The sequence below is a fragment of the Pundamilia nyererei genome, unplaced genomic scaffold (genome assembly GCF_000239375.1).
Source record: "Pundamilia nyererei isolate P.nyererei 1_Seehausen unplaced genomic scaffold, PunNye1.0 scaffold00041, whole genome shotgun sequence".
Taxonomy (NCBI): Eukaryota; Metazoa; Chordata; class Actinopteri; order Cichliformes; family Cichlidae; genus Pundamilia; species Pundamilia nyererei.
In genome coordinates, this window is record NW_005187442.1 from 1,569,025 (window position 1) to 1,596,981 (window position 27,957).

The window sequence follows — 27,957 nt, forward strand, 5'->3', positions numbered from 1 at the left end:
AAAAAAAAGTTAAATCATTATAGACAAAAAGGTGTGTGGGAAGGTGTTTCACTCACCAGAACTCACTTGCCTCTATGGTCTGTTTTTTCAGGTTTTCTCTGTCTGCAGCGGAAATTGTCGACCACTCCTTTGAACTGTGGAAAGATCAAATTTCCTAAATACAAACTAAGCAAATAGGAGACACTATTTTTTTAATTATGCTGGCAAGTGGTGAGACCTCCACTACCACCATGTCTTACTTAAGGGTGATATGCTGCGTTATTTAAGAGTAAAAATATACAAACTTTGCACTCCAGGGTCCTTTCCAGAGCACAAAACCCCAGGGATTGCGCAAACGAATCAGGCGAATTCTTGTGTCCTTTGAAACCTCATCACACTTGCAAAGAAGCAGGAAAAAAAATAACCAAAAAAATGCCTTGTCCACCAGACGATGTGCATTTACATGGATGTCTCACTCTACCTCCTCCAGGCTTATGATGGAATAGGCATGACCCCTGACCAGCCCCTGCTCAGTCCGACTCTCCAATTCACTCTCTGAAGAAACCTGACAGACAAAGCATACATCATATGTTTTATTATTAGACTCCATAGTAACTTTGACTGATTCACAGTTCAAAATAATCCTTGTTTATCCTATACTTGGTATTGTTGTGGACACTCAGTTTATTCCCTGTCCGAAATAAGTCATTTTAACTCTAAGCCATTTTAAGCCAATAACAGCAAAACAGCAGGTGGGTGGGGCTGCGTGCCTGAGAGTTACATATGACAGATATATGCTCTCTTTGACAGAGCTGAGGGGAGGGAAAAAAATGTAGAAAACTTTGTGTGAAATCTGTGCATTTGACTTGCTAACACTTAAAATGAAATGAAAGAAACATGACAAAGAGTGATGCTTTAACCTCAAACACATACATCTATGGAGCAGCCCATCAGTGAGCCTCTCTCCAGCGCATTCTTCATGATCTTGTAGAGCTCTGTGGGATCATCAGACAATTCAAAGTACTCGGTAACTCCACCTGTGAAATCCTCCATGGCTTCCAAAGTGTTCCCTCCTTTCAGTGCCTCATAAGACCCGTGCAACCTGAGAGAGAGGTCGATCATTCTGGTCAGTGTGCTGACATGTGTGTTCTCCGGGGCTGATACTTTTCACACAGCTGGCTGTCAATTCGGGAAATATGAGGACGCTCGAGGTGTGTCACAAATCAGTGTGAGAGTACACTGCAAAAGTGCACACGGCTCAGTAACACAGTTCATAATTGGTTGCTAAATCGCAGTTTAAGACTGAGATTTGTTGTTCAGACTAAAACTTTTATTGAAAAACCTCAATTTGCGTTAAAAACACCTGAAACAGTTCAATGCCAGACTTTTTTTCAATAAGAAGAAAAAGAAACAAGAACTGTCGTTCGGTGTATGGACTGGAAATCTGAACCACGCTGAACAGCAACGCGTGTCAGATGACGGTGTGCATGACTGCTTGACTGCATGGGACATTAATAGGCTCTGCTTACTTGGCATAAGCTTTTTCCAAAAGAGCGCTCCAGAACTCGTTCTTTCTGAAAGACTTTGTGAAAACCAGCTGGTTGTTGCAGGTGGGAATGCGGTCGTCCACGACAACATCAATCCACTCGCCATAACGCCAGAACTGAGTGTGGAAACGACAGAGAAAATCATTGATGACATGGCAAAGTATTTTTACCATACAAGGAAAATAGCTCGCCATCCACAACATGATTGATTTATTTATCAATTTTAAGTAAGGCGAAACAACTGATAACTTTTCATGTGACATGTGAAAAACATCTTTTAAACTTTTATCATCAGCTCAAAATGTGTTCTATGCCCTGGACTACTGCAATTCATTGTTTTCAGGAGGTCCAAAAATCTCCCTGAAAAGCTTTCAGTTAATCCAAAATGCTCCAGACTGAGTACTGACATATAACTGACATAAAGGGACTATAAAGAGAGCATATTTCTCCTGTATTGGCTCCCTTTTAAATCCAGAATTGAATTCAAAATCCTGCTCCTCACATACAAGGTCTTAAATTAACAGCTTATCTTAATGACCTTTTAGCACCATATCACCCCATTAGAGCACTTTGCACTTGTTGTTCATAGAGTTTTCAGGCCCCTCTTCTATGGAGTCAGCTTCCAGTTTGTATTCGGGAGACAGACACTATCTCTATTTTAAGATTAAGCTTAAGACTTTCCAACAATTGCATATAGTTAGGGCTGGATCAGGTGACCCTGAATCCTCTCTTAGTTATGCTGCAATTGGTGTAGGCTGCTGGGGGACTCCCATGATGCATTAAGTTTTTTCTTTTCAGTCACCTTTCTCACTCACTATGTGTTAACAGACCTCTCTGCATTAAATCATACTTGTGATTAATCTCTGTCTCTCTTCCACAGCTTGTCTTTTATCCTGTTTTCCTTCTCTCACCCCAACTGGTCACGGTAGATGGCCCCGCCCCTCCCTGAGCCTGTTTCTGACCGAGGTTTCTTCCTGTTAAAAGGGAGTTTTTCCTTCCCACTGTCGCCAAAGTGCTTGCTCATAGGGCGTCATATGATTGTTGGGTTTTTCTCTGTATGTGTTATTATAGGGTCTACCTTACGATATAAAGCGCCTTGAGGCGACTGCTGTTGTGATAAAATTGAATTGAACTGAATAAACATGAAGCAAAAATTCTGTCTGAAAAAAGGCATCAACATTTTTCATTTGACAGAAATATCTGTATATCCTTCATCATATCATGTTTCACATTAATAGATACTATAGTATAATTCCATGTTGAGATATTTGGATTTTTAAAAAAAGGTTTTATTGTCATCTACTCAAATGTGATTTTGAGTTACGTCTTTAAAATTTTATAACACTTTATAACACTGTGTTGATTCAAATATGTTTTTGAGGCAAACATTAAACGTTTTACCCCATTGTATTCATTTTAAAGACTGAGCTATGAGTGAACATATTCACAATCAGGTTATTAACACTAAATACACTCAACAAAACCAAACCAAGGCGCATTTTTACACTTAATCAAGAACATAAAAATGTATTTATAAAAAATTACTCTCCCACTGACCAAACGATCATAGTAAAAAACTAATATATCTAAATCTGAAATACTCTTTGACATATGTTTTACTTGGTTTTCCTTTTACTATAAATTTGACACACATAAAATGGTTTTCTGTTAACAGCACGATGCCCAAAATGTCACATTTCAACCTGGAAGTGGAAGATGCCGGCGTAGTTTTCGGTGAAGCTCTGGTCCGGGGAAATAACTCTGTACAGCAGCTTCTCGTTCAGCGTGAGACAGGCGATGGCAGCCAGCAGCCAGCAGTCACCTGTCGACAACAGATTGATGAGCTGTGATTTCATCCAAACAAATTACTTCACAGGGTAACAGAGTTGTCACACACCAAATTGCTGCAAGTGTCAGAATTCGAACTCGAACTCAGGCCCGAGGTCAGTAATTGTTCAGCATGCTCACTTGCCCCATAACCAATATAAAATCAGATGGAGATGAAACTGACACTTACACTGCTCGACTTAATGCTTTCAGGCTCTGGTAGCTGTTTTGTTTGATGTCATCCCTTTTATAAAAATTAGTTAGAGGCAGGGCTTTTGATAGTAAACTATTCGCACTGCCAATTTAGAATCACTAATTAACCTATTAATTAAAACCATGCATGTTTTTGGACTGAGTACCCGGAAAGAATCCACACAAACATGAGGAAAACATGCAAACTCCACACAGAAAGGCCCCAGCTGGAGCTTCTTGCTATGAGGCGACAGTGCTAACTTAACATACAGGCTTAAATCACCACTGTAATGTCTTTTCAAAAGAGTGAAATGTGGGTAAAATCACTTTTTTGAAAGCGCAGACAGTTCAGATGTTACCTAATTCTCCCTGACAGATGTCTGTTCTGTTGGCTCCATCTATGATGAACTGGGGGTTTTCACAAATTTCCTGGAAGACAAAAAACGTCAGGAAGGGAATTTTTAAAAAAAATATGTTATGAAATCTCAGTTGTTTCACATTATGAAAGTAATGATGTACTTTTTCATTTAACCAAAGGATGTTCTCCATGACATAATGCATTTGTTATGTGTCAGCAGATGACGAAAATGACTAAAAGGCAGAATAATTGTTCTTTCCATGAGAATCGGTATAGAATCTCAATTGTTATATTTTCTTCATCCAGGAAGTGAAACTCTTGAGATTAAAAATCTCTTTTGCAACACTTCCTGCGTCCTGACAGGCAGCTACCCCGTGAGAAACCTGAGCACCAAGAGAAAACCCAGGACTTTCTTTCTTTGCGCCACTTTTCCTTTGGTATCAAACTGCATGGAAAAAGTTGGCTTTAAACCAGAAACTTTGGTTCCAAGTTATTTGTACAGATTAAGCTCCTGATTATAATGTAATGGATACCAGACAAAGGTTCTGTACGGCTGTTTGTGTTCATACAACTTTAATATCTGCTTTCAAACATCAGATTTATGTTTATTCAGTAATTTGTATCACAAAATTATTTTTTGACATCAAATTATTTTGATCCCAGAGTTTTGTTATGTATGTTTAAATATACGATATATTTTATACATGTATAAATCTGTAATGATTTTAAAACCTGTTATTTAAAAGCTTAGGGAGAGGGTGGCAAAAGCTTGGAAAAATAAGTGGTACTAAAAAGAAACAGCTGGGGAAACATTTTGCAATTAAATAGTTTATTTGGCAACAGGTTAGTAATATGACTGGTTTAAAAATAACTTCTTAGAGGCAAAGTTTCTCCAGAGTAAAGGGCAAAGCTTCACCAATCTGCAAAGAAAACTGAATTCACGAATTGTGGCATAATTTTAGAAATGTAAAATTGTGACAACTTGGAATATTTCACCATTTAAAGTGAATAATATCATCACAAGGTTCAGAAACTCTGGAGAACTCTGTGTATCAGAAAGACTGAAAATCAGTATTGGATGGTCGTAATCTTTGGGAACTGAGGCAGCACTGCACGATTCTGGCATGGGAATCACTTCCAGAAATCTTTGAATGTGGACACAGTTCATTCTGCAATCCACAAATGCTTTGTGATGCAAAGAAGAAGCCATGTATGAACATGATCACATCTAGAAATCTCATTTAAAAACGACTGAAACAAACTGAAAAACTATTCATCTCTGAATCTACGATCGTCTCTGAACTCAGCCTGTGCATCTGAAAAGGCACTATCAGTGCTGAAAGGTATATACGGGTTTTAGAGTGACATGTGCTCCTAACGTCTATTCAGAGAGAGCCTTACTTATTCCAGAAACACAATGGTAAACCACATATTGTGTCTATTAAAAAGCACAGCTTCGTAAAAGAAAAGTCCCTGTGCTGAACCTTTTCAGAATTGGGTTTGTAAATATCCGTCTCCTCAACTCTTCTCTCCTCGTGTCATTTCCTCACCTCTTTTGGGACGGATTAAGGTCTTTAGTTGAGGAGTTTCAAAGATTTGAAGCTTGTGAAATGATAAAGGGATTTGTCCATCCTGACATGCCGCCCTGGTTTGCTTTCTGTTTTTACCAAACTCCTCATGGTTAGATTTCAGATTACCACTTCCCCAACACTCAATTTATTTGCAATATAAAATATATAAAATATAAAAGCTTATATTTCTGTTGATGGAAAACTAAAATCTGGATTTACAACTGAAAGCAAGTGATGTAATGCCTTCTGCCAAGTCAGGTTTTGGAACCATGAGACGCCCTCTGCATTCACTTCATATTTACATGGAAGCTCCTGTTAGAGGCCCTCTGGTATAAAAGACCTCACCTCATAACTCCTGATTACAAATGTATTTGTAAAACAAGGCGTTGTTGTCCAGACTGTCTACTGTAATGAATATTCACACACATATACATACATGATTTCAGCATTTGACTTAAGTATGAATTATGCTGTGGGTCATACATCTCCATTGTATAATACAGCCTGTGACTAAGGCCGTAATTCCCCTGAATTAAAATGGAAAATGTATTTTATTTGAAATTACAACATAGTTAGATTTGGTACACAGAATATAATGTAAGCAATTTTTAGTAGTGTGCAATTTCATAGTAATTTTGAAGAAAAACAAACTATTTTCCCCCATTTTACATCATAAAATATAAAAATACAGTTTCATGTTCCTGATTTAAAGCACCCTCCACAGCTGACCCCTGTGTGGCATTCAAGAATCACTGATCTCAGCTGAGTGTCTCACGCTTCTTTGGTGAAACATGAAGCAGCAATCAGCCTTCGTGTTAGTGTTATACTGAATTTACAAAGCAGGCATTTAAGAATGAGATTAGCGAATAATGTTGGGTTGAAAATTATTTTCTTATGATTTAATGAAAATGTAAAAAATATATCATACCATCATGCTGAAAGGAATAGACAGAGCCATATGTATGCTGTTCATACAGGTCAGTGATGATGCAATACATATATGTATTTATTTATTTCTATTTAACACCTTTTATAATCTTGCACCCGGGTTTTTAAACAACTTTTTATCCTAACTTTTGATTTTCTTTTCATTTTTATCATACTTCCGTCAATTTTGTGTAATGGAATCGAATGCCTTTGTACAACACTAAAAAGTGTTGAATAGGAAAAAAAATGTAATACTTCCACTTTGTTGTGGTTTTAACTCCACTTCCTTTATCTGATATCCTATATTACACTACAGATTTCAATTTTTTTCTTCTTTTTGTTCGCTCATCCAGCCAAAGGATCGATGAGCTGATGTCATGGCGAAGCATCAACTGTCCACAAATCTGTCCGCCCACAATTGACAAGAACTAGGTGTGTCACAAAGTGTAACAGTTTAAAGCTCTTAAATCCATGACACATACCACAATGTGGTTTTTTGTGCATATTTCCAGCCTGTACATGCTATGCAGGGTAAGAAATATGGACACTGTAGCTCATAAAGCATTTATATTATGACGGAAACATTAAATATGCTAAAGCAAAAACAGCTGATTAGCAAGGCGTCCAGTTGGATCCACTGATTTATTTACTATGTAAAGATCCAGGTGGTCATCTTACATTTGTGAGCTAATATTTGGAATAATTAAAAAAGAGCATTTTACATTCTGGCATTGATTCATAAGTTTTGTGTAACAGGCAGGACTTTTCTCATCGCTGCTTCTGCCTTTGGTGCTAATGTCTTTCTCAGTGTGTTTGCATGTAACACGAACATGTCTGAATACCTTTTGCCAAATGCCACTTTAACGACTGCCAATCTCACTCATTTATCGCCAAAGGCAAACGCCCTGGAAAAGTATCAAACCCTTTTGGGAGTGTGCATCATAAAAATATGAACCCCCGAGGTCAACGCTGAGTTGCTAGTTTGAATCCCAGCACCAGCTGAGTGCGACCCTCTGCGTGAGAGTCACAGCTGTCTGTGATTGTAGAAGGTGATAACCGAGCGCAATGCGTGAGCCACCATGCAACCGTCTGAACCTGACACTCCAGCCATGTGGCGTGGAGGAAGTGATAAGGTACACAGATTTAAGAGAAGCACCTATGTAAACATGTAAGAGACTCATTCGCATTATGTGCAACTTGGCCCAAACAACACGATCCCTGAAGACTGGCACTCACCGACGGACGTTTCCATTCAATCTTCATTGAAGGTTTCCTACTGTAGAAAAGTGAGGAGTCATCTGCAGGGAACAGAGGGTCTTCAAACATAACATTCTTCTCCACATATTTGTCTCGCAGCTCCAGAAAGGTCTTAAGACGCTTGGCATCTTTGACGGCTTCATTCCTGCTGAGAATTGCTGAGTAGATGGAGTTTGACCCTGCATTTGGGTACTCAGCTTTGGTATCCAGCTGGAGAGATGTCTCAGTTTCATAAAGCACTTTCACCTTTGTTTCTTCAACGAGAAGCACTTTGCCGTCTTGTTTCTCATCTCCCATCTTGTTAGTGAACTCCTTGGCCTTTCCTCGGCTCTCTCAAGTGCAAAACGGGAACTCTGTTGCACAAGAAGCTTCGAAATAGCCCCAAAAAAGTTCTTGTAACCTCCCTGATTCCAGTGCTCACTTTTAGTTCCTTTATTTAATAAAAAGTGCTGTCATGGGTCATGGGCAGCCACCAGTCTTGCTCTCACACCAGCACTCACTGTTGTGTCCCTGGAGCTCATTGAACCTAATTATAGACCTTTCAAAAGAGGGGCGGGGGCTTCTCAGAGGGAAACTCTGACCCTGTCCTAACATTTCCAAGTCACAGTGAGAGGTTAAAAAGGGTGGTCCATATTCTAAAAGAGCTTAATCAATTTTTTTTTAAACTTTTGACAAGAAAATCTGCAATGGGGGTCAAGATGAGACTAGAAAATAAGCTGCTACTATAGTCCTCATGCCACTTCCTAAAAAATATTAATTGAATTGTTGGTTAGTCCTTTTTATAATGTACAGCTTGATAATTACTACTTTCATACAACAGTCAAAGATACACTCACTGGCCAATTTGTTAGGTACGCCTTGCAAGTATCTGGTTGGACCCTCTTTTGCCATCAGAACTGCATTAATTCTTCATGGCATAGATGAGACAAGGTGCTGGAAACATTCCTCAGAGACTTTAGTCCATATTTACATGATAACATCACACAGTTGCAATGTGAGGAGAGATGTGAATCTCCTCTTCCACCACATCCCAAAGGTGCTATATTGCATTGAGATCTGGTGACTGTGGAGGCTATTATAGTGCAGTGAACTCATTGTCATGTTCAAGAAAACAGTTTGAGATCATTTGAGCTTTGTGACATGATGAGTTATCCTCCCGGAAGTAGCCAGGTAGATGGGAACACTGTCATCATAAAGGGGGGAATGTGGTCAGTAACAATACTAAGGTAGGCTGTGGTGTTGAAATGATGCTCAGTGGGTGCTACATTGTTTTTCCAGTCTTCTATTGTCCAATTTTGGTAAACGTGAACAAATCCGATCTGCTTCAACATTGTATGTTTTGTGTGCTTCAAAGATGTTCTTCTATATCTTGGATGCAGCGACTGGTTATTTGTGGTTATCTGACACCTCAAAGCGCTCTGGGAATACTCTTTCTGACCTCTGACATCAATGAGGCATTTTTACCCAAAAAACGTTGCTCACTGGATATTTTCTCTTTTCCAGACCATTCTTTGTAAACGACAGCGATGACACCAACAACCAGGCCACAATCAGAGTCACTTAAATCATTTTATTTCCCATTCTGATGCTGAGTTTGAACTTCAGCAAGTCATTGTCAGCATGGTAAATCAGTAAGTCACACAGGTGTACCTAACAAAGTGGCCAGTGGGTGTAATTAAATTTACATACATCCAGCCAATGGGCAGTGAGGAAGAATTATTCTGGAATATTTCTGTGAATTTAAAGAGTTCACATTTTTTGTAACTTTATCTTACCTTGAAACCACAAAATATTAAAAATGCAGCATAATACTACACAAATATCTACATATCGACAGAAAAGGCTGTTATACTATCTATAAATAAATATTTAATGCAGACTCTACAATATTTTGGATTTAATACCTTTACACAAACCTAATTATGTACAACACAAAGTCAAAAGTCAGGAGGTAAACATTTTCAATTAAAAAACAAATTAAGTGGTGTGTTCTGCTTGAATTTGGACTCAATTTAAACCCAGTTTAATTCAACATTAGTCGTGTAGACTGAAAAGACACCTAGCGGTAAAACAAACGCAATAACACTGACTTCCTTGTGAATGGTTTTATTTGGCTGACAAAGACAACCATTCACCGGCATTCACTATTCAGTTGGCCTACATGTCTGTCAGTCAATGCTCATAACAAATACAAAAAGGAAGGCCGTTAAACACTGGTTGCCAGGTCTGAGAGAAACACGCTTTCCCCCCCAGTCCTTTAATAACGAAGCATTATGACATTCATGCCTTCTAAATCTTCTTCTTCATTTGTGGCTCCCTTTACATGAATAAATCAAACTGATTATGTTTAACTGTCTTAAAATTATCAGGTAAAATGATGGCCTATCAAATATTGCAAATTTGACTTATTTATCATTTTGACTTTTGGGTACAAATACTTAACTTCTTGGTGGATATTTTCTGACCATTCTCTGTAAACCCCAGAGGTAGCTGATTTGGAAAATCCCAGCAGATCCTGAAAACACTCACTTAAACAGTCTCTTAAATCCCCTTCTCCCCATTCTGATGCTCAATTTTAACTTGATGATAATGATAAATACTTATTGCTAATCAGCCCAAAAGCTGTACTGTACCAAGTGTGACACAAAAAAATTATGTTTAGGGGGAAATTCATTTTTCACACGTCCCGTTTTTGTTTTTCCTTTAGTAAATCATCACTTAAAAGACTATGTTTTCCCCTTTTTTGTGTAATTTTGTCTGCTATTAAAATCAGCTTGATTTTTTAACAGTGAAGTGGGATAAATGTACAAGAAGAAGGCAACAACGTGTAAGTTACGTGGGAACGATCTGAACTCCCGAGAAGGGGGATTCAAAGCATTGTATCTGGCAACCCACAACGGCTTTGACGTGCCCGAGCTCGTAGTGCAGTGTGCATCTGGAAGTTGTCGCCATCATATCTGGCTAAATGTTAACCTAGCTCTCAAGTCAGTTAGCCACTGTGTTCGAGGATATAACGATAATGGTACGGTTAGCCTGCCCGTGCTTCCTGTGCTGAGCTCCTGTGATGGTCGTGATGCTTTAATCAACACTTAGGACTGTGGTGCTGTGACGTTTACTCGCACTACCAGCGGCTGTTGTCAGAGCTCACATTAGCAAGAGTCTTGAGAAGAGGTAAGGGGCGGAGGACTGCTCCGACTGACGAGGTCTAGCAAGTACAAACAGCCACAGACGTTTAATGTCAGAGTTAGTAAAGTAAAGGTTCTGGGTGTCTCGTAGACTCTTCGTTAGCTGTGTCTGCTGTCGTTGAAGTTCGCAACGTAGCTCCGCAAAGCTAGCTGCAACTCCGCCGAGAAACATTGAAGATTCGCAGCTGACAGAGCTAAACCTCCGGCCCGGATTGCTCTGCGGCGACGGGAATCTGTTAAACTGGAGCTGGCATCGTCTCATCTCCCATCTATAACATGTATGTCCATGTGTTTGTGCTCATAATTGTGACTTATTGTGGCCTTTCCCGTTGGAGCTAACTTCCTTTTGCAAAGTCTCCACGGTGACTCTTCACCTGCAGCTAGATTAGCCGGCTACAGCCACCACGTAGTTACATGTTGTTGCCTTGCTAGCTTTCTAATAACAGTCGTACAGCCCCAGCAGATGAGAAATGACATTATGTAGTGTGGCGTTTATATTCCGGTGGGTCATTTTGTGTGTCCTGCAGCGGGCTGCTGGGCCTGACAACCGGGAAGATGTCTGAGGGGGAGAGCAAGCAGGCCCCGGACACTGTCCAGGAAGTGAAGCCGGAGTCCGCGGCCGCTGCACCCACAGGTCAAGGTGTGTCATCCGTGTCTCCGCCGGTGTCCATGGTGACCCAGCCTCCTGCTACTGCTGCCACGGAGGATGAGGAAGAGGAGAGTGAGGATGAGTCAGAGATTTTGGAGGAGAGCCCCTGTGGACGCTGGCAGAAACGCAGAGAAGAGGTAGGGAGGGGGGGCAGTTTTTTTCTCTCCACAAACTTAACTTGGATAAACACCTGGTGCATTATTTATGTATTTATTTTTACTCCCCTAAAGGTGAATCAGCGCAATGTGCCTGGGATTGATAATGCTTACTTGGCCATGGACACAGAAGAAGGAGTCGAGGTGGTGTGGAATGAGGTCATGTTCTCGGAAAGAAAGAATTTCAAACTGCAAGAGGTGGGTGCAGAGCGAGGCCGGTGTGGTAAAATACAGCTAAAGCACAGGGTGACTGTGCATGTAACCACAATTGACCTATATGTAGTGATGGTGCAGGTCTCTGTCACCTTACTCGACAGAAGCCTGTGCATTTTTCTGCTTTCTGTACTGCTTTTTGGCAATTTCATAAACAAAACTGATATTTAAACTTGATTGATGGCCAAAACCTCTTTTGTATATGCAGGAAAAACCACAGTTATGGTCAGTTATATGATTGTTGGAACTAACAGCATACTTGGAATCAACAAAACAGCCTAACAATGGTTTTAAGGCTTTTTTTTAATGGGATTTGTTGCTCTCTTTTCTGTAATACTGCTGCTTTTTCCTCTTTGGTTTTAAGCTCCTTAGGCAAGTTGTTGGACTCATTGTGACCAGAACCCATAGCAGAGTTCACGCTGTACCCGTGTAGTTGCAGAAACAAATCAGAAATTTGGAAGGGAGGGAGTGTGTGGACTACAAGAACAGAACAGTACAATCTGATTCAAACTTGCTGTCTAAAAAGATTTCAGTGCTGGTTGATTTGGCGACACCTGGAGTCAGTGGTGGAAACAGCAATGGCAGTTTTATGCTACAGGTCACAAAATTATGGGCAGCAAATCAAATTCTTGTTTAACTAAAAAAAGTCAGAAAGAATTCGGACTTTGTCCATCGTGATATGAGGAGCTATGATTGATTGATTTGGTTACCTTTCTGGAAAAGTGAAGAAGTGCAGGCCGTCTTCTTCCAGCCTACTTTGGATTCTCCTTCCTGTTGTGCCAAAAAGTGATTTATGGTAATTCCCAAAAAAGGATTGTGGCAAAACTATCTCAAACATACCTCTCATGAGTGATATTAAGTCATTTTGAGCCACAAAGAGCATTGCTATTACAAGGTAGATGCTGCAATCGTTTTTGGGTTTTTTTGGCAAAGTGACTGTTATATAAATGTCTTTTTCAAGAGACATTTGGCCGAGAGGGCAGTGGAAATTGTAACAAATATAACATCAAAGTTCTATAAAGATATTTTAAGGGCCAAAAAAGGAGTAGATTGATTATAATGTAGGTACAGCACGTTAGGATACTCACCAAACATGTCATTTCTTTATTTTATATCTAACTCCTTCATAAAATGCAGTTCAACATATTTGAAATCACATTTTAGCAGACAATCACTTTTTTGGCACAATCTCGCCTCTGCAATATTTGTCGCAATGATCCATCTGATTCAAAGCGTTTGTTTATGTTTTTTTAAAATACCTTGAGGAACAAGATTTTTAGATTCTCTCATTCTAATTTTGTCTCCAGGGGTGGATTTAGTTCAAGATAATTAACAATGTGGAATTTGCATATTAACCTTTTGGTTAATAGGCATAGTGTCCAAACATGCTAAGAAGATTTGAATCTTAATATTGTTTAGACTCTGTTTGACTCTTTAACTTGTCTGCAGTAAAACAAGAACATATGGGATTTTTCATTTATGAGTAAAGTGTTTCATATTTTTTCTTGTTTTTACCAAAGGAAAAAGTCAAAGCCGTGTTTGACAATTTGATCCAGCTGGAGCATTTGAACATTGTGAAGTTCCATAAGTACTGGGCAGATGTCAAAGAAAACAGAGCGAGGGTAGGAGTTTGTTTCATCGTTTTATTCTTTGATCATTTCATCAAATGATATAAACACAGGCACAATGGCCTGGATTATTATTTGAATTCAATATTGTCTTTTGTCTGCAGGTTATTTTCATCACTGAATACATGTCCTCAGGAAGCCTCAAACAGTTTTTGAAGAAGACAAAAAAGAACCACAAGACAATGAATGAAAAGGTGGGTGGATTTTGAAATGTTGATACATTTGAGAGATCAAACACGGTTAATTAAAAATCATGTTTAAAGATATTAACTTCTCTGTTTGTTGTTCTTATCTGACAGGCCTGGAAGCGCTGGTGCACACAGATCCTCTCTGCTCTCAGGTTGGTGTTCTCTGTCACAGTATTTGTGGGGTGTGGCACTGACATGATTCACTGCTACACTAATATGAGATACATTTATTACAGCTTTATTAGGTTAGCTATGGTACAAAGGTCCTGGTTTTTATTTTTGACCACTGTTTGCTATTCTCCAGTTACCTGCACTCATGTGAACCTCCCATCATTCATGGCAACCTCACCTGTGACACCATCTTCATCCAGCACAATGGCCTCATCAAAATTGGCTCAGGTGGGTTCCACGGATCGTTTAAAGCAGTTTGGTTTGGTTTCTGTGTCGAAGATGTTCACTGTTATTTTCTTTTTTTCTTCAGTTGCTCCTGACACTATCAATAACCATGTGAAAACCTGCCGAGAAGAGCAGAAGAGCCTTCACTTTTTTGCTCCAGAATATGGAGGTGAGGTCCTCCGGGTGTATCGTTTTATGCTGCTGAGGTGTGCAGTTGTGTTTCTGTGATACTGATTAGGCTTCCGTCTGCTTTCAGCTGTTGCCAATGTTACCACAGCTGTGGATATCTATTCCTTTGGAATGTGCGCCTTAGAGGTGAGGCGATGCCTTTTTCTGCTCCTAGCTGTTAGTCACCTGCTCTGTTGTTACTGTGGTAATATGAGCGCAGTTTGCCTGAAGACCAAAAGCAGTGAATGCTCAACCTGTTATTTCTGTCTTAAAAATCCTTCTTTTGTACCATAACAGCGACTGTTGTTGACTGAAGGCTCCTGTTTATTTCATGAATCTCTCCTTTGTCCATTCACTTGCTCAGATGGCTGTGTTGGAAATCCAAAGTAACGGAGATTCATCCTATGTGTCCCAAGAAGCCATAAACAGTGCCATTCAGTCCTTAGAGGACCCGCTGCAACGGGTGAGCGAGGAGCAAGCAAGCATCTAAAGTTCTCGTGGCTGTTTGGAAGAGAGATTTATAACCTGCGTGTGTTTCAGGAGTTTATCCAGAAGTGTCTGGAGGTCGACCCCAGTAAGCGACCCACAGCCAAGGAGCTGCTGTTTCACCAGGCCTTGTTTGAGGTGCCCTTACTGAAGCTGCTGGCTGCACACTGCATTGTCAGCCACCAGCGTGAGTCAAAGCATGCGCGCACACACACACGCACACACACGCACACACACACACACACACACACACACACACACGGAAAATCTGATCCTTTATAAACACATACTTTCACTTTAATAATGCACTTGATTCCCTGTTCTTCAAGCTTGCTGTTTTGGCAGCATCGACTGGGCATTCTGCTCAGCAGAGCCCCAATAAAACACTAACACACCTACCAAATATCTATACTTAGACTTTATTGCAGTAACATAAGCAGTTTGAAATAATGTCCGCAGCTTTTAAAGGACAAATAGTCAATATTTTTTAAAACCATAAATAAGTGAGATGGAACAGGTTAGCAGTTACAGTCATTATGACTCTTCCATCGTATGCCAAAATACTTTGTTATGCAATCTGCAGGCACAAAGACTTGAAGACTTAAGCACAGTCACACAAATTGCCTGTAATGTTGTTCTTATTTTGGAAAACTAACTATCATTGATCGGTGTTTTTCTTTAATAGTGATCTTCTCTGTTTACCTCAGACATGATTCCTGAAAATGCTTTAGAAGAGATGACAAAGAACATGGACCCTAACCTGGTTATCGTTGAGGGCAAAGAGGGGATTCAGATGAAGTAAGTCTGAGTGTAAATGTAGGAAATGTAAATTGTGGAGATTTGATGATTTCTGTGATTTGATCATCTTTAGTTTATCATCATTGCCTTTCATTAAGTCCTACTATGTCCAAAGTTTTCTGACTGTTTAATTACTGGAGTGGAAATAATAGTCTTTCTTTTGCTCCAGGCTTTCCCAGTTTCCTGCTCTTGAGCTGGACAAATTTCTGGAAGATGTAAGGTAAGAGAACAGCTGGAAATGCAGTTTTTAACACATTTGCAGTTGGTTATAAATTTTCTCACTTTAAAGCTTGGATCAGTTGGCAAAATCGGCTAAGGAGAGTTAAATGAGAGTTGTTTCCGCTGCACTGAAATCAAAAACAGGAAGCTGTGGTTGTGTTTGTTGTGTGTTCAGTAAAAGCTTTTTTGGATGCATTGAGCAATGTGCAACTGCCACATTTTAACTAAAGCTGTGGTGGCTTACATTTGACGTTGATTTAACAGGAATGGAATCTACCCTCTGACTGCATTTGGGGTCCCCTGTCCTCAGCAACCCCAGCAGGAGGCTGTGAAGTCACCCATAGTTCCCCCATCGGTCAAAACCCCGACCCCTGAACCCGCAGAGCTTGAGACAAGGAAGGTAAGAGGAGAAAGCACTACTCTACATAGATTTTAATACCATAAAAATAAAATGATAATGCACGGCTGTTGTCTTTATCAGCATTTTCCTTTATAAATAATAATAATAAAAACTTGAAATCATTTTAATTCCAACCTGTCAATGCATTAAACAGTTTTCCTTTTGGTCCTTGAAGGTCCTTCAGATGCAGTGTAATATTGAGCCTGTTGACGAGGGCACGAAACATCACGTAAGTCACAGCTCTGCCAACCTGCTGAGTGATGAAGTAACGACATCTGTACTACATGTGAACGTGCTTTGTTAGAACTCTGAATGGACTGCTTTCATTCTACTTTCAGCTGACCTTGCTGTTGAAACTTGAGGACAAACTGAACAGGCACTTGAGCTGTGATTTGTTACCAAGTGAGTGTCTTGTTTTGAGAATAATATTTCACCATGCTTTCATTTTTGCATGCCTTTCACAAGTGAGAAAATGGTTTTAAATGCTTTTTCAAGGGAGCACAGGTTTGCTGTAGAGGTTTAACTCAAAGCAGAGAACTTAAAGATATACTAATGATACTACGATTTAGAAACCCCCTACCCCCCCAAAAAATACTTAAATACACACTATCTCAAAGAATATTGCTACGATCTGCTGCTGATATTTGTTGCATTGCTACCCTTACATTGCACTCATAAGCAGTGCTGGGTAATGTTGCTTTTAAAAGTAACTTTATACGTCACACTATTAAAAGTCATCCGATATGTTACAGTGTTGCCCACTAAAAATAAACACCCCTTTTCAGTTAGCTTGCGCAAGTTGGTTATGTTGTCCAGTCTGTTCGGCCTGCTCTGCATTCACTTCTTAGTGTGGGCCGTGGCCCCCTTGTGGGCTTTGTAGGTAGTGCAGGTGGACTATTTTAAGCTGCACATAGGTACCTCTTAAGCGATGAAATGCTTATTTGAAAAAGTAACTAAATATCTAATTTGAGTGCTGTAACCTGTGACTTTGGCACTGATCATTTCTCAGGTGATGCAACTGTTACAAACGATAGGACAGGACAAAGTAGGCATCTAAATGTTTTGTAACCCTATCACTATTTAAATATTGTGTTTTTGTTCAGATGAGAACGTGCAGGAGCTAGCTGTGGAGCTCGTTCAGCTGGGGTTTATCAGTGAGGTGAGGTTTTATCCATGAAGTTACCACATACTGCTATCAGAGAACAATTAGAAAGATTACTTTGACCTCACTGCCTTTTCATTTCAGGGCGATCAGCCTCGACTCGCATCTGTTCTCGAAGAGGCCTTCTCTAAGTTTTACAGCCGGAATGGTTCGCTCAATCCGGTGACTGTTTCCTCATAGCCGAGAACTCGCCAGGCCTTCTTTCAGCCTTCCTCATCCATTTACAGCGGGACTAGCTTTTGCTTCACCTCCGAGTTGCAGGAAAGCCTTTGCGAGGACAGAGGAGGAAGCCTTGGTCTGACTGCAGATCCCACAGCCTGTTCTTGTATCTTCTAGTGGGAAAAGCTGCCACTAAGTGGTTGTTGCTTTAGATCACTTTGTTTTCCCACCAAATACAGCCATCTGCTTCTCTATTAAGAGGAAATCCTAGTTGCAATGGAAAATACAAATGTTTTCACAGTTTGGCCTATTTCTTTCAGTTCTGAAGTAGTGAAGAAATGTTAGAGGTAAGCAAGAAAATAAAAAAGGGGGTGGTAAAAGTATTTTCCTGAAGTCAGTGTTAAAATTGTATTTTAAACATTTTTTCACTTTACACTGTTTAATAGTTGTCTGTATGGAAAAACTTTGTCGTGTGTGTGTGTGTGTGTGTGTGTGTGTGTGTGAGAGAGAGAGAGATGGTAATGTAGGGTTAAATCTGGTTGTCTGGTCCTTTAAACTGTGTCCTGAGCAGTGAGTGAGGAATCATCGTATCTTGTATCACTTCTGGAAGGCTGAATCGCATCAAGCGAGTATCAGTTTTACTTTACAGATATGAAATTGTGCAACATATTCATGAAATGCAGCTGAAAAACAATCGAAAGAGCTACAGATAAAAAAATATTCAAAAGATCAAACTATTTATTTGTGTTACATCTTTTTCTCAGTGTGTATTGTACTTCAATTCCAGCACTAAGGCCGGTGGGTGTTTGAATGTATGCTTTTACTTGCCCTTTTTCTTTAAAATCACACACTTATTTATCACAACAAAAAGGTGGCACCGCTTCACTGCGGTCCAGCTACTATAAGTAGGGAATTGCAGCACTTATGAGTCGGGGTTAGGTCAATGAAAAGTTGTCTGTAGGTGACATTTTACAAACAGGGTGTTTGTTCGCTCCATGTGGGCTTCCTCTAGTGTTTTAAGCATGTGATGGATGAGCATCATTGAGGTTGGTGAATGCATGTATGCTTTTCCATGTCTAAATGGAAACCGATGCATGCGGTAGACTTGCTTCTGGAGTTTGTTTAGGTTTTTTTTGTTTTTTTTGTTTTTTTAAGATTTACTCTGATAATGTACCATGTAGAGACTTGTGTCAGCTTAGGCCTATCAACCTTTAGCTCGAGTAGCTCTGACATAGGTTTCCTTCATGGATACCTAAGCTAAAATCTTTTGAGAAGTTCAGCTAATTGGCTCAGACTGCTCTTTATCTGTTAAGTGTCTGGGGATCTCTCTGCTAGTTTGCACATTTCTGTATCCTGTTGGGAGATGTCCTGTGGCTTGTTTCTCGTGTACACCAACCGGAAGTTAAGATTTAGAGATTGAAATTCAGTCGGTGATCCAGTCTCGGTGTCTCCATGCTGTGACAGGGCCTGTTACTGTGAGAGACGAGTGTGGCGCTGCCTGGCATGCTTGTAAACATCTTGTGCACTGTATGCTGGACACTGCTCTGTCTCTGCATTACCCTCTTTTTTTCACTTCCTGAAATAAAAAAAATTACACTGTCAGCACTTAATGATATTGTTGTGTGGCATCTTCTTTTTATCAATAACAAACAGATCAACTAATAAGCAAATAATAGAAAAATCATCATTCTTATTTGTGCTCAGACCAGAGTTAAAGTTATCTGCCTTGGTCTTTCCATGGGGACTCAACAGTGCTTCCTACCCAACCTCCTTAAAATCTGGTTTATTTGCATAATTTTGGCATATCTCATGAAGTCCTATCACACTATTCCAAGTTACAGGCCCTTGAAGTATATGAGAGATGGATGGAATGTAATACTTTATAAATCGCCTTGGTTTTTTTCTGCATTTTTGAACTCTCATTACTTCTACATTCCCAGAGAACTAAAAATCAGCTCTGTTTAAAAACTCCCACTGAATCAATTTTACAACCACTCCAAGGGTCACAATCTCCAGTCCAGTAGGGTTTTTTTTGCTTGTCTTTTTTAAAAGATTTTTATTCTGTGATCAACTTTAAGCATGTACACAACAGAGATGATTTAAATGGTGGTAATAATAATAATAATAAATAAATAAAAAACCCTCACCGAAAGCTGTTTCCCCGTCCTTCCCAGGCCTTTACTGCAGCCACCTTCGGTTGCTGCTTGTTTGTGCGTCTCTGCTTGTCAGGTTTGTCTCCAGCAGTGTAGAGACGCGTTATTAAGTAACTACAGTAACTACGTTATCATTGTGGTAACGAGCACGATAACTAGTTATTATGCCAAAATCAATAACGCGTTTATCGTTACTGGGATATAGGGTCGTTATTCGTGTGTTGCGTTCGTTTTACCTCGGAAATCGGAATACGAACCTGGGAATGATGTCACACTCGAGTAAACGGCGTTCTGGTTAGTCTCGTCAGAGAAGCCGGGATTTCAATATGGCGACGCCTTCGAAAACGGTTGTTTTCCTAGCCCTCTACAAAAACAAATTACTACTAAACACATATTCAGCTCATCTGCAGTCTGGATTTACCTACATCTTCCTAGTCGGAAGGCAGAATTTCCGAGTTCAGAGCACAATCGAAAGCACCACGACTGCAGTTTCCGTGTTGGACGTAAAAAGCGCACGTGACGCTATGACGTAGGCCAGAATCTTAGACCACTGAAGCACTTAATCTACTATCATATTTTACTTATCTACATGGCCCGACTGGAGGAAATATTATTTTGGTTAAATATTGACTATTTGTGAGGCTGAAAATACTTGTTATTTATTTTATTTCTCTTTGTGAGGCTGAAAATACTTTTAAGTTTGCCCGTCAGTGCACAGTTGATGCAGTTCAGCTGTTTTCAGTTAAGTTTACAAAGAATGGACAAACTGTGTGACTAACTGTGTTTATGTTGAACCATTTTTGCACTATTTTGATACTTACAGCTCGTAAATGGTCTGAGGCATAGTTTAATGTTGGCACTGCTAAAAGTATACTTTCTACCCATTTCAATGGCAAAAATAAATATACCTTTCAAAAGTTTCAACACACTGTATGTCGTGTTTTGCGATCCACTGCTGCTTCCTAGTGATACTACGTACAATGACAGTACTGCTGCATCAACCCCAAAATGATGTGTTTGCATTTATAGACGTTTGAAACAATAGAAATAGATTAAAAGAGAACGATAAAAAGTGACACATAAAACAAACATTGTTCATTTCTAATTTAGTTTCATTCCTTTCATCATTAACTTGCACTCACACTACTACACTGCCATTTTAGGTTCAGGCCATTGGGTGGCACAGTGCACTTGTGGCAGGATAGTGCTAACATGTAAGCAAGCTAGAAGACTGGCATCCTTGCTGGGTATTCAGTTAGTCGAGCAACACATTAATAAGAGAATTCTGAGTAAAACCAAAGTTACTTTCCCTAGTAACTAGTTACTCTGAAAGTAACGAGTAAGTAACCGAGTTCAAAATGTCTTCAAACCCATGCCCCAAAGGCACTCTGTAACTTAGTTCAGCATGAATCTACAGATCAGAAAAGGAGATCATCTTAAATAATCTCAGTGTCTCTTGTTGATCTGTTGTGAGGCCAAAATGTTTATGAAGATGATCTTTATTAGCCATTACACTAAAGTTTTCAGAAAGCACTTCCATTTGCAGAAGAAGTCAATTTTGCTCGCTTTACCTTCAAAGTCAGAAAATGACACCATAAATGGCTCCTGAGTGAAGGAACATGCACACGTCTGCACAAATTAGACTCATTTGATAACTCAAATAATTTATACAAAACGGGGTCCTGGTGTATCAGGAGTGTGATCTCCAGCCTCAGAGCATCATCGTTTGAATTAACAATTGTTCGTCCAAAAACGTTAAGAAACTGTAGCCCTTGTACAAGTACATCCAGGTACATAAAGTCACAATGTGTGCTCAAATAACGGTTGAATAAAACACATTTCATGCTGACAAACACAGTGCCGTACAAAATGACAGCAGTATAAGAAGAACAGCAAGACTAAAAAATATTTTTGATATAAAACACCCTAGAAACACGCTCTAAATAAAAAGCTACCAAAATGGCGACATCCAGTTCATGAGTGTTTTTCAGCTGCGTGGGTAATTTTTCAATTCTGTACACTGAGTAAAAAAAAAAAAATTAAGAAAGAAATGAAGCAAAAACTACAAAAACAGTACATAGCACTTCAATTTAAACACATTACTCTTTCACATTAAAATTTGTGTTTTACTTCCGAGTTTGAAAGTATATAGGCACAGTAATTTCATCCGTGAGCCATGTGTCCTCAACACCGTCCCCCTTGTCCTTCCCGGCTCTGCTTTACTTCTCGGACAAGGTCGCGGTCTCTCTTTTCCAGATGCCACTGTGGAGCCACGAGCTGCCAAACATCAAAAAAATAGCGGGCTCTCAGTCGCAGCTGAAGTCAGCTTTCTTTTAAAAAAAATTATCAGGTCAGTAAGACAATAAAACATCACTTAACTATTCTCAAGAGTCTCCCGGATGGCAACCAGGAATATTCATACAAAGATGCCGCCTGTTATGCAGGAATATTCCAACTCTGAAGGGTTTCATTCCAAAGCTCTGTGTTGAACGCACATATTTTGTCTGAATTTCAGCACAATTAAGATACTCCTAAATCTCTATTTACAGGCACACACAAGAACATCTTGGTGCATACTTGTTTTAAACATTTGGGGTATGTTAAATAGTCACATTTACACTTTGATAGAATGGTACGAGGATCGGCCACAACATTAAAACCAGACAGGTGAAGTGAACAACATTGATCATCTTGTTATAATTTTCAGCAGGAAGATTTTAAATTTACTTTGAAACCCACCCACTCATCTGTTTTCGGGTCCGGGTCAGAGCTTCTAGCAATTCCAGGAAGCTCTGACCCGCTACATGGTAATGGCGTTTCCCGATGGCCGCGTTCTCCCACAAAAAGTGCTCATAAGCATATGAAGAAGCGCAGAAAACAACCTAAGGCGGTGACGGTACTCAGTTTGGGACAACAGACACCTGAAGAGACCATAGAAGAGTAGTCCCTCCTCTTAAAGGATCTCAATCCGAACTCTCAATCCAAATCGAGCCCAACTCAAAACCTACAGAAAACATGCAGCAATCCGAGGACCTGCAGCAGGGCAGATCAGTGAAGGTTTTCATGGCTCAAGAGGGTCGTGCACATTATTCAGCTGGTGGTTTTAATGATGTAGCTGACCAGGTTATATAAATGTGTGCATGTATGTATATATATGTATATATATATATATACATATATATACCAAATTTATTATTCAAATTTTTTTTCTCCAATAGAGACATTTAGAGAAACAAGTTCATTATCATAACCACTGAGGCTTTGACAAAAGTCTGTATACGAATTTCTCATCTTTCTATAATCATGTTTAGACATGAATGTAAATAATGTTCATAACTCCAATATTTGCCCAAAATCCGTTAAAGATTTAAGTCTAAAATATGGCCTCTTTTTCAAAGAAAAGCCGAGACGATGAAAAAAGCGTGATGGCTGATTTCCAGTTTCAGAGTCACGTGGTTTGACTGTCACGACTGACTGAGACACCGGAACAGAAGTCAGCCACTGTTTTCTTAATTTTATGATCAGTACATGTACTGCTGGACCTCAGTGATCATTTTGTTCTAATAAATACTGACAAATAGGGCTTAAAAAAGATATTACTTTGAATCTTCTTGTCAGTATTGCAGCAGATCAAGAAATCTCTGAATTCTTACACATCTGTAAGTTTAACACATGAACGGACTTAAATAATGTTGTTCGGTTAGTTTTACTTTCATGCCAGGAGTTAAACTGTAAAGAGCGGTTTAATTAAATATTTTACAGCTGCAGCAGAGAACCTGTCAGTGCCATCTTCCTCTGGGCATGTCCACACCGGGCACCAGGTCTTCATTCAGATAAATCTACTTGGTTTGTATCTCTGCTGACACCTGTATTTGTATTTAATCGAGATAAGTAAACCTTTTTTTTTTTCCTTCAAAAAAATGACCAGCTCTGCATATTAGATATCTCATTTTGGAGTGAAACTCTTCGACCTGTGATGTGGCAGAAAACAGGAAATATACAGAATAATATCAAGTTAGCACCATCAGTGCAGCAAAAGGCATTCGACTCGTGGAGGCTTGGCCTGGTTCCACTCATGGCTGGAAGTAGAGGACTTCGCGGTGTTGTTTAGCTCTGTGATAAACTCGTCCGGATCTGACGAGTTCTGATGAGGTGTGAAAGCTCTGGGACGTCCCCTATTTCTTCAAACACTGGTACATCAATGCTCGTGGATTCAACACGTAGCGCTCGGAGTTGAGCAACTTGGTGAGATTCTGTGGCACGTGGGGCCGGGGCGCCATGTAGGACATGCCGGGGCTCACCGCCATCACCTCGGCAATCTTCTTCTTCATCTCACTTATCTCCCTGTCCTGCTTCATCACCTTATCTGTCAGAGGAAGGTGTAGATGTAAGGAGATAGATACTGAATGAGCTGCAACGCATAGGATTTCTGTTATTTCTGCACTCGAATGTAAGCTGAGCAAGATTTTCTCTGTCCGTGCAAAATCCCCTTAATCTTAACCTTAAACTCAAATCAAGGTAATAAGCTAGATGGATTATTCAAAGAAGACTTTATCTGAGCAGAAGTAGTCTAAACTCATCGCTAAGATTTGTGGTATCAAGGGTGTTATCTACATTTGGCTGAAATTCCCCACAAGGAGGAGAAGTGGTCGTGTGAGGTCTGACAACTGAAATGTTAATTTAATGGTTTTTTGGTCGAATGTCTGAAATCAGATCTGCAGTTTAGCACAGCTCTGACATTTCTCCAGGCCTGAGACTGGCAGTAGGATTACAGTAGCCTGTCACCTCTAGAGGCTGGGGTTATGTCTCCACCTGCTCTCAAACTGGGAACATTTCACATGTTAAGTGAATGTGTTAACCACTACACCACAGAGCCACTTTCATAGTCTCTCACTAACCATTAAAAGCACTTGCCAAAGACAGTACAAAGGAAAAAATTAAGCTAGTGCAAAACTTTTTCTTTCTAATGGCCAGGAGGGGAATGCACGGTGAACAGCTCTCAGCAGCCTCGCTCTGTCACCTCAGCACACACTTTCTGATGTATACGCAGTCTCAACTGATAGTTTCAGGTCGTACTGATGAAACAAGAAGTTCACTTTGTAAATAAAGGTCCATGTTAGAGTCAGACAGCGGCATCATCCATGGTACGCTCAGAGGCTTGACCATCTGGTACCCTCAGTTTTTCAGGCAGATCAACCTTGAGGTTAAGGTAACAGGGATTTGAACACCTACTGTATCTTGGACGTCTATGCTGACAACAATACCCCATCAGCCTTTTACGACTGATGGGTAAAAAGCTGAAATGCCAAAACTGCTTCAAATCGGACTTCATTAACCAATCGGTAACATCATGGCTGCATCCATCTTTTATACTTTCTATGATACTGACAAGTGGCTTAAAGGAAGATTACAGAAGTTCTTGGGGATAATACGCCTCATCGTATTATCCTAATCATACGCAGTGGCACTGATGAAGCCATGTAAGCATGGTCTAGTAGTTTGTATATTACTTAACATTAGCTTTTTACTACTGCCAATTGGATTCAAGCTTCCAAAATACAACATATAAACAAAAGTACTGGAGCAACTACACACTACACCTACAGGAACCGCTCAGCAATGGAAACCCATGCCATGAAGCTCCCACTATCACTAAGCTCTTTAGAACAGCTCATTCTTTCTTTTACAATTGCTTGTAAAGGCAATGTCACTGAACAAAAACTGAACTCAAAGATTATGAGGTGTGGCCCAATACTATTGTCTATGTAATTTATCATAACTGGCATCAATTTGTGAAGAATTTGTTTCCAAATATGTTTTTGTGGATTTAGTGATAACCCAAAAGTAATCAATTTGGCTTCTTTTTTTTTTTTTTTTGAGGGAACCACGACAATGCTAAAAGAAAAACATTAAATAAACAATTTTTAAAAATCCCAGCAGTCACACGGTGGTGCTGTTCAATCCGACTCACAATTTGCCCCACATATCATAGTTTACTTTTCCTTGACAGTAATTTCTAATCTAATGGCAGTTTGCAGATCAAACTGAAGAAGGGGAAAAAACACAGTGATGTAAATCAGGGATGTCAAACTGATTTTACAGTCCGTTTAAAGCATATCATATTTGATACATGCGTTTTTGAGACTTTTACATCATCAGTATGATTTTTAACTAATTAATATATAACATTTTTCCCCAGAGGGTTGACTAAACACTTCATTTTCAAACAAATTGAATTTTCTGGCATTTATGTCATGGTTCAGGATTTAACGGATTAAGTGTAAATAATTTTAACTAGACACCGAATCCTTCAGAGATCTTAATATAAGAAAAACGGTAGATCTTCTACATGATAAAGAAATTGCTGAAAGTCATCTGACGACTCTTTGAGCATAAACTGTAAGAAATAAATGTATAAAATTACAGAAGAAATTCTGGTTAGTCACTGTCCAGACTGTCCTGTAATTATAAAATAGGTTTTGCTAAGTCACAGAAAATATATTTTCTTTTGGTTTTACATTAATGTGGACCCCTTTCTGTCATTTAATAGTTTATCTATCACTTAAGTACTTTGGTGTCGTATGAATGCCAGTGGGGGAGGTCTTTATCTATATGAAAAACCTGTAAAACCTCTGAAAATACAATAAAAGTCCCAAATTTATGTCATAGTATCCTTCACATTTTCCAAAGCTGTCAGGTGGGTTTGACACCCCTGATCTAAATTAATATCAGAAATAAGTATATCAACCTTGGGCGATTTCTAGCTGTCTGCGGGCATCTCCCAGCGCAGAGAAGAGGTCCAGTTTGATGCGAGTCTCAGCGCTCAGGTTGTACTCCAGATGTTGAGCCTTTTCCTGCATGGCTGACAAAGTGGACAGCAGCATATCTGTCTCTTTTTCCACACAGCGGTACTTTCCCAAAGCCTGAGTCCAGAGAACACATTAGCAGTAAGAATAAGTGCAAAACATCAAAATGCCAGTAGTAATTCCTGCAGCGACCACCTGTGGGAGTTGGTGCTTTGGTTTCCTGAGTATCTTTTTCTTTTTTTTGTATTTCAGACAGGCACAGTTTACGCTCAGAAAACCAATGCACCACACACATAATTACTTCCAAACAGTGATGACGGCCAGCCAGCCATTCAAAAAACATAAAATCTGCAGCACATTATCATTAAGATATTTTGAAAGATGACTCTTTCTAGGTTAACAATTTGCCTTTTGTGAAAGGTGATAAAAAAGTGTAATGTTTTTATGAAAGACCTGGCTTCTAGTACAGCATGCTCCATGGAAAGTATGCCACTAAAATGACATCAAATACCACACAGAACCACAATTTACACACCTAATGTCACACAAAAACACCCATACAGTAATGCTGCATACTGATGTGATGACAGAGTGCATTATGGTGACTGCAGGCCAAAATAAAATGGATTACAAAAAAAATGCTCAAGTTCCTCAATGAAAACCATTCTGTTTTCTTAGAGAACAAAGGGAGTTAAACACACAAAAATCAGAAACAGCAAATCAAACGGCAAAAGAAGGACTTCATGACCAAACTGAGGACAACCGAGCACTGGATCACTTGAGACTCACAGACACTTAAATGTACAAGTTCATTCCCAAATAGAGTAAAAAGATACCTCAACATCACTCTCTAGATCTACCACACGACTGTCTTTCACTTGATACTCCAGTTGTAGTTGTTTGTACTCTGTCTCTAGCTCTTTAACCTTTTTCCTTAACATTTGGGTTTCACAGTGTTCCTGCCTGGTGTGGGAAACGGAGAAAATGAGAGCGTTTGAGCAGTGACAGAGAGGCTTTGGCGGGAACTGAAGACCAGTTTCCACAGAAAGAAACAGAACATTTGATTTGCATTATAAACACTGATGTTTTCTCTTTCAATTATTTTGAACACACACACGAGAGATTTCTTTAAAAGAAGTAACTGCTTATGGTAGATTAAAGAATCATCTGTTTTCTTGCAGAGAATTAGAGGAAAAGATCAATGTCACTCTTGGTTAGCTTAGAGCTAAGACAGGAACGCGGGAAAAGCAGCTAGCTCGGCTTTGTTCGAAGATAGCATACGCTCTTTGGCCACTCAAGTACGCCTGTTGAACAGCTCATTAGCGCAAATATGTCATCAGCCAATCACATGGAAGCAACTCAGTTCATTCACGCTTGCAGATACATTCAAAGAGATCAGAATGAAGAATAAAAGCGATCAAAGTCACTTTGTTTATAGCACGGCGAATGGTGCCTGTATTTCAGAAAGTGATGATCTACTGGAATTTTCCCACACAACCATCTCTAGGGTTTACAGAGAATATCAAGAAGAGAA

General features: G+C 39.6%; 3 protein-coding genes across 5 annotated transcripts in view; 1 reads left to right on the plus strand and 2 right to left on the minus strand.

The window, feature by feature from the left end:
- capn3b (calpain 3b) overlaps positions 1-8,169 on the minus strand; it is a 15,841-nt gene extending 7,672 nt beyond the window's left edge. For both annotated transcript variants that reach the window (XM_005731064.1, XM_005731062.1), the window contains exons 1-8: positions 7,638-8,169; positions 3,905-3,974; positions 3,230-3,348; positions 1,509-1,642; positions 913-1,081; positions 461-544; positions 285-376; positions 57-134 (exon numbers count right to left, since the gene is read on the minus strand). In XM_005731064.1, coding sequence (XP_005731121.1) covers positions 57-134; positions 285-376; positions 461-544; positions 913-1,081; positions 1,509-1,642; positions 3,230-3,348; positions 3,905-3,974; positions 7,638-7,955 — 1,064 coding nt within the window. In that variant the 5' untranslated portion in view covers positions 7,956-8,169. The remainder of the gene's footprint in view (positions 1-56; positions 135-284; positions 377-460; positions 545-912; positions 1,082-1,508; positions 1,643-3,229; positions 3,349-3,904; positions 3,975-7,637) is intronic.
- A 2,364-nt stretch (positions 8,170-10,533) lies between these two features.
- Positions 10,534-19,074, plus strand: nrbp1 (nuclear receptor binding protein 1). Of its 2 annotated transcripts, XM_013910346.1 has the most exons (19): positions 10,534-10,829; positions 10,935-11,121; positions 11,371-11,629; positions 11,723-11,845; positions 13,381-13,482; positions 13,593-13,682; positions 13,788-13,828; positions 13,981-14,075; positions 14,158-14,241; positions 14,329-14,387; positions 14,605-14,703; positions 14,781-14,913; positions 15,434-15,524; positions 15,694-15,744; positions 16,008-16,143; positions 16,319-16,372; positions 16,482-16,545; positions 17,247-17,302; positions 17,390-19,074. In XM_013910346.1, the coding sequence occupies exons 3-19, from the start codon at positions 11,399-11,401 to the stop codon at positions 17,483-17,485; spliced, it is 1,605 nt and encodes a 534-aa protein (XP_013765800.1). In that variant the 5' UTR covers positions 10,534-10,829; positions 10,935-11,121; positions 11,371-11,398; the 3' UTR covers positions 17,486-19,074. The 2 variants fall into 2 exon arrangements, with proteins under 2 accessions (XP_013765800.1, XP_005731127.1); XM_005731070.1 differs by having other exon boundaries at positions 10,534-11,121.
- Positions 19,075-22,830: 3,756 nt separating this feature from the next.
- LOC102202099 (macoilin-1) overlaps positions 22,831-27,957 on the minus strand; it is a 31,864-nt gene continuing 26,737 nt past the window's right edge. The window contains exons 10-12 of the mRNA XM_005731071.1: positions 27,260-27,386; positions 26,366-26,540; positions 22,831-23,983 (exon numbers count right to left, since the gene is read on the minus strand). Of these exons, the coding sequence (XP_005731128.1) occupies positions 23,793-23,983; positions 26,366-26,540; positions 27,260-27,386 (493 nt within the window). The 3' untranslated portion in view covers positions 22,831-23,792. The remainder of the gene's footprint in view (positions 23,984-26,365; positions 26,541-27,259; positions 27,387-27,957) is intronic.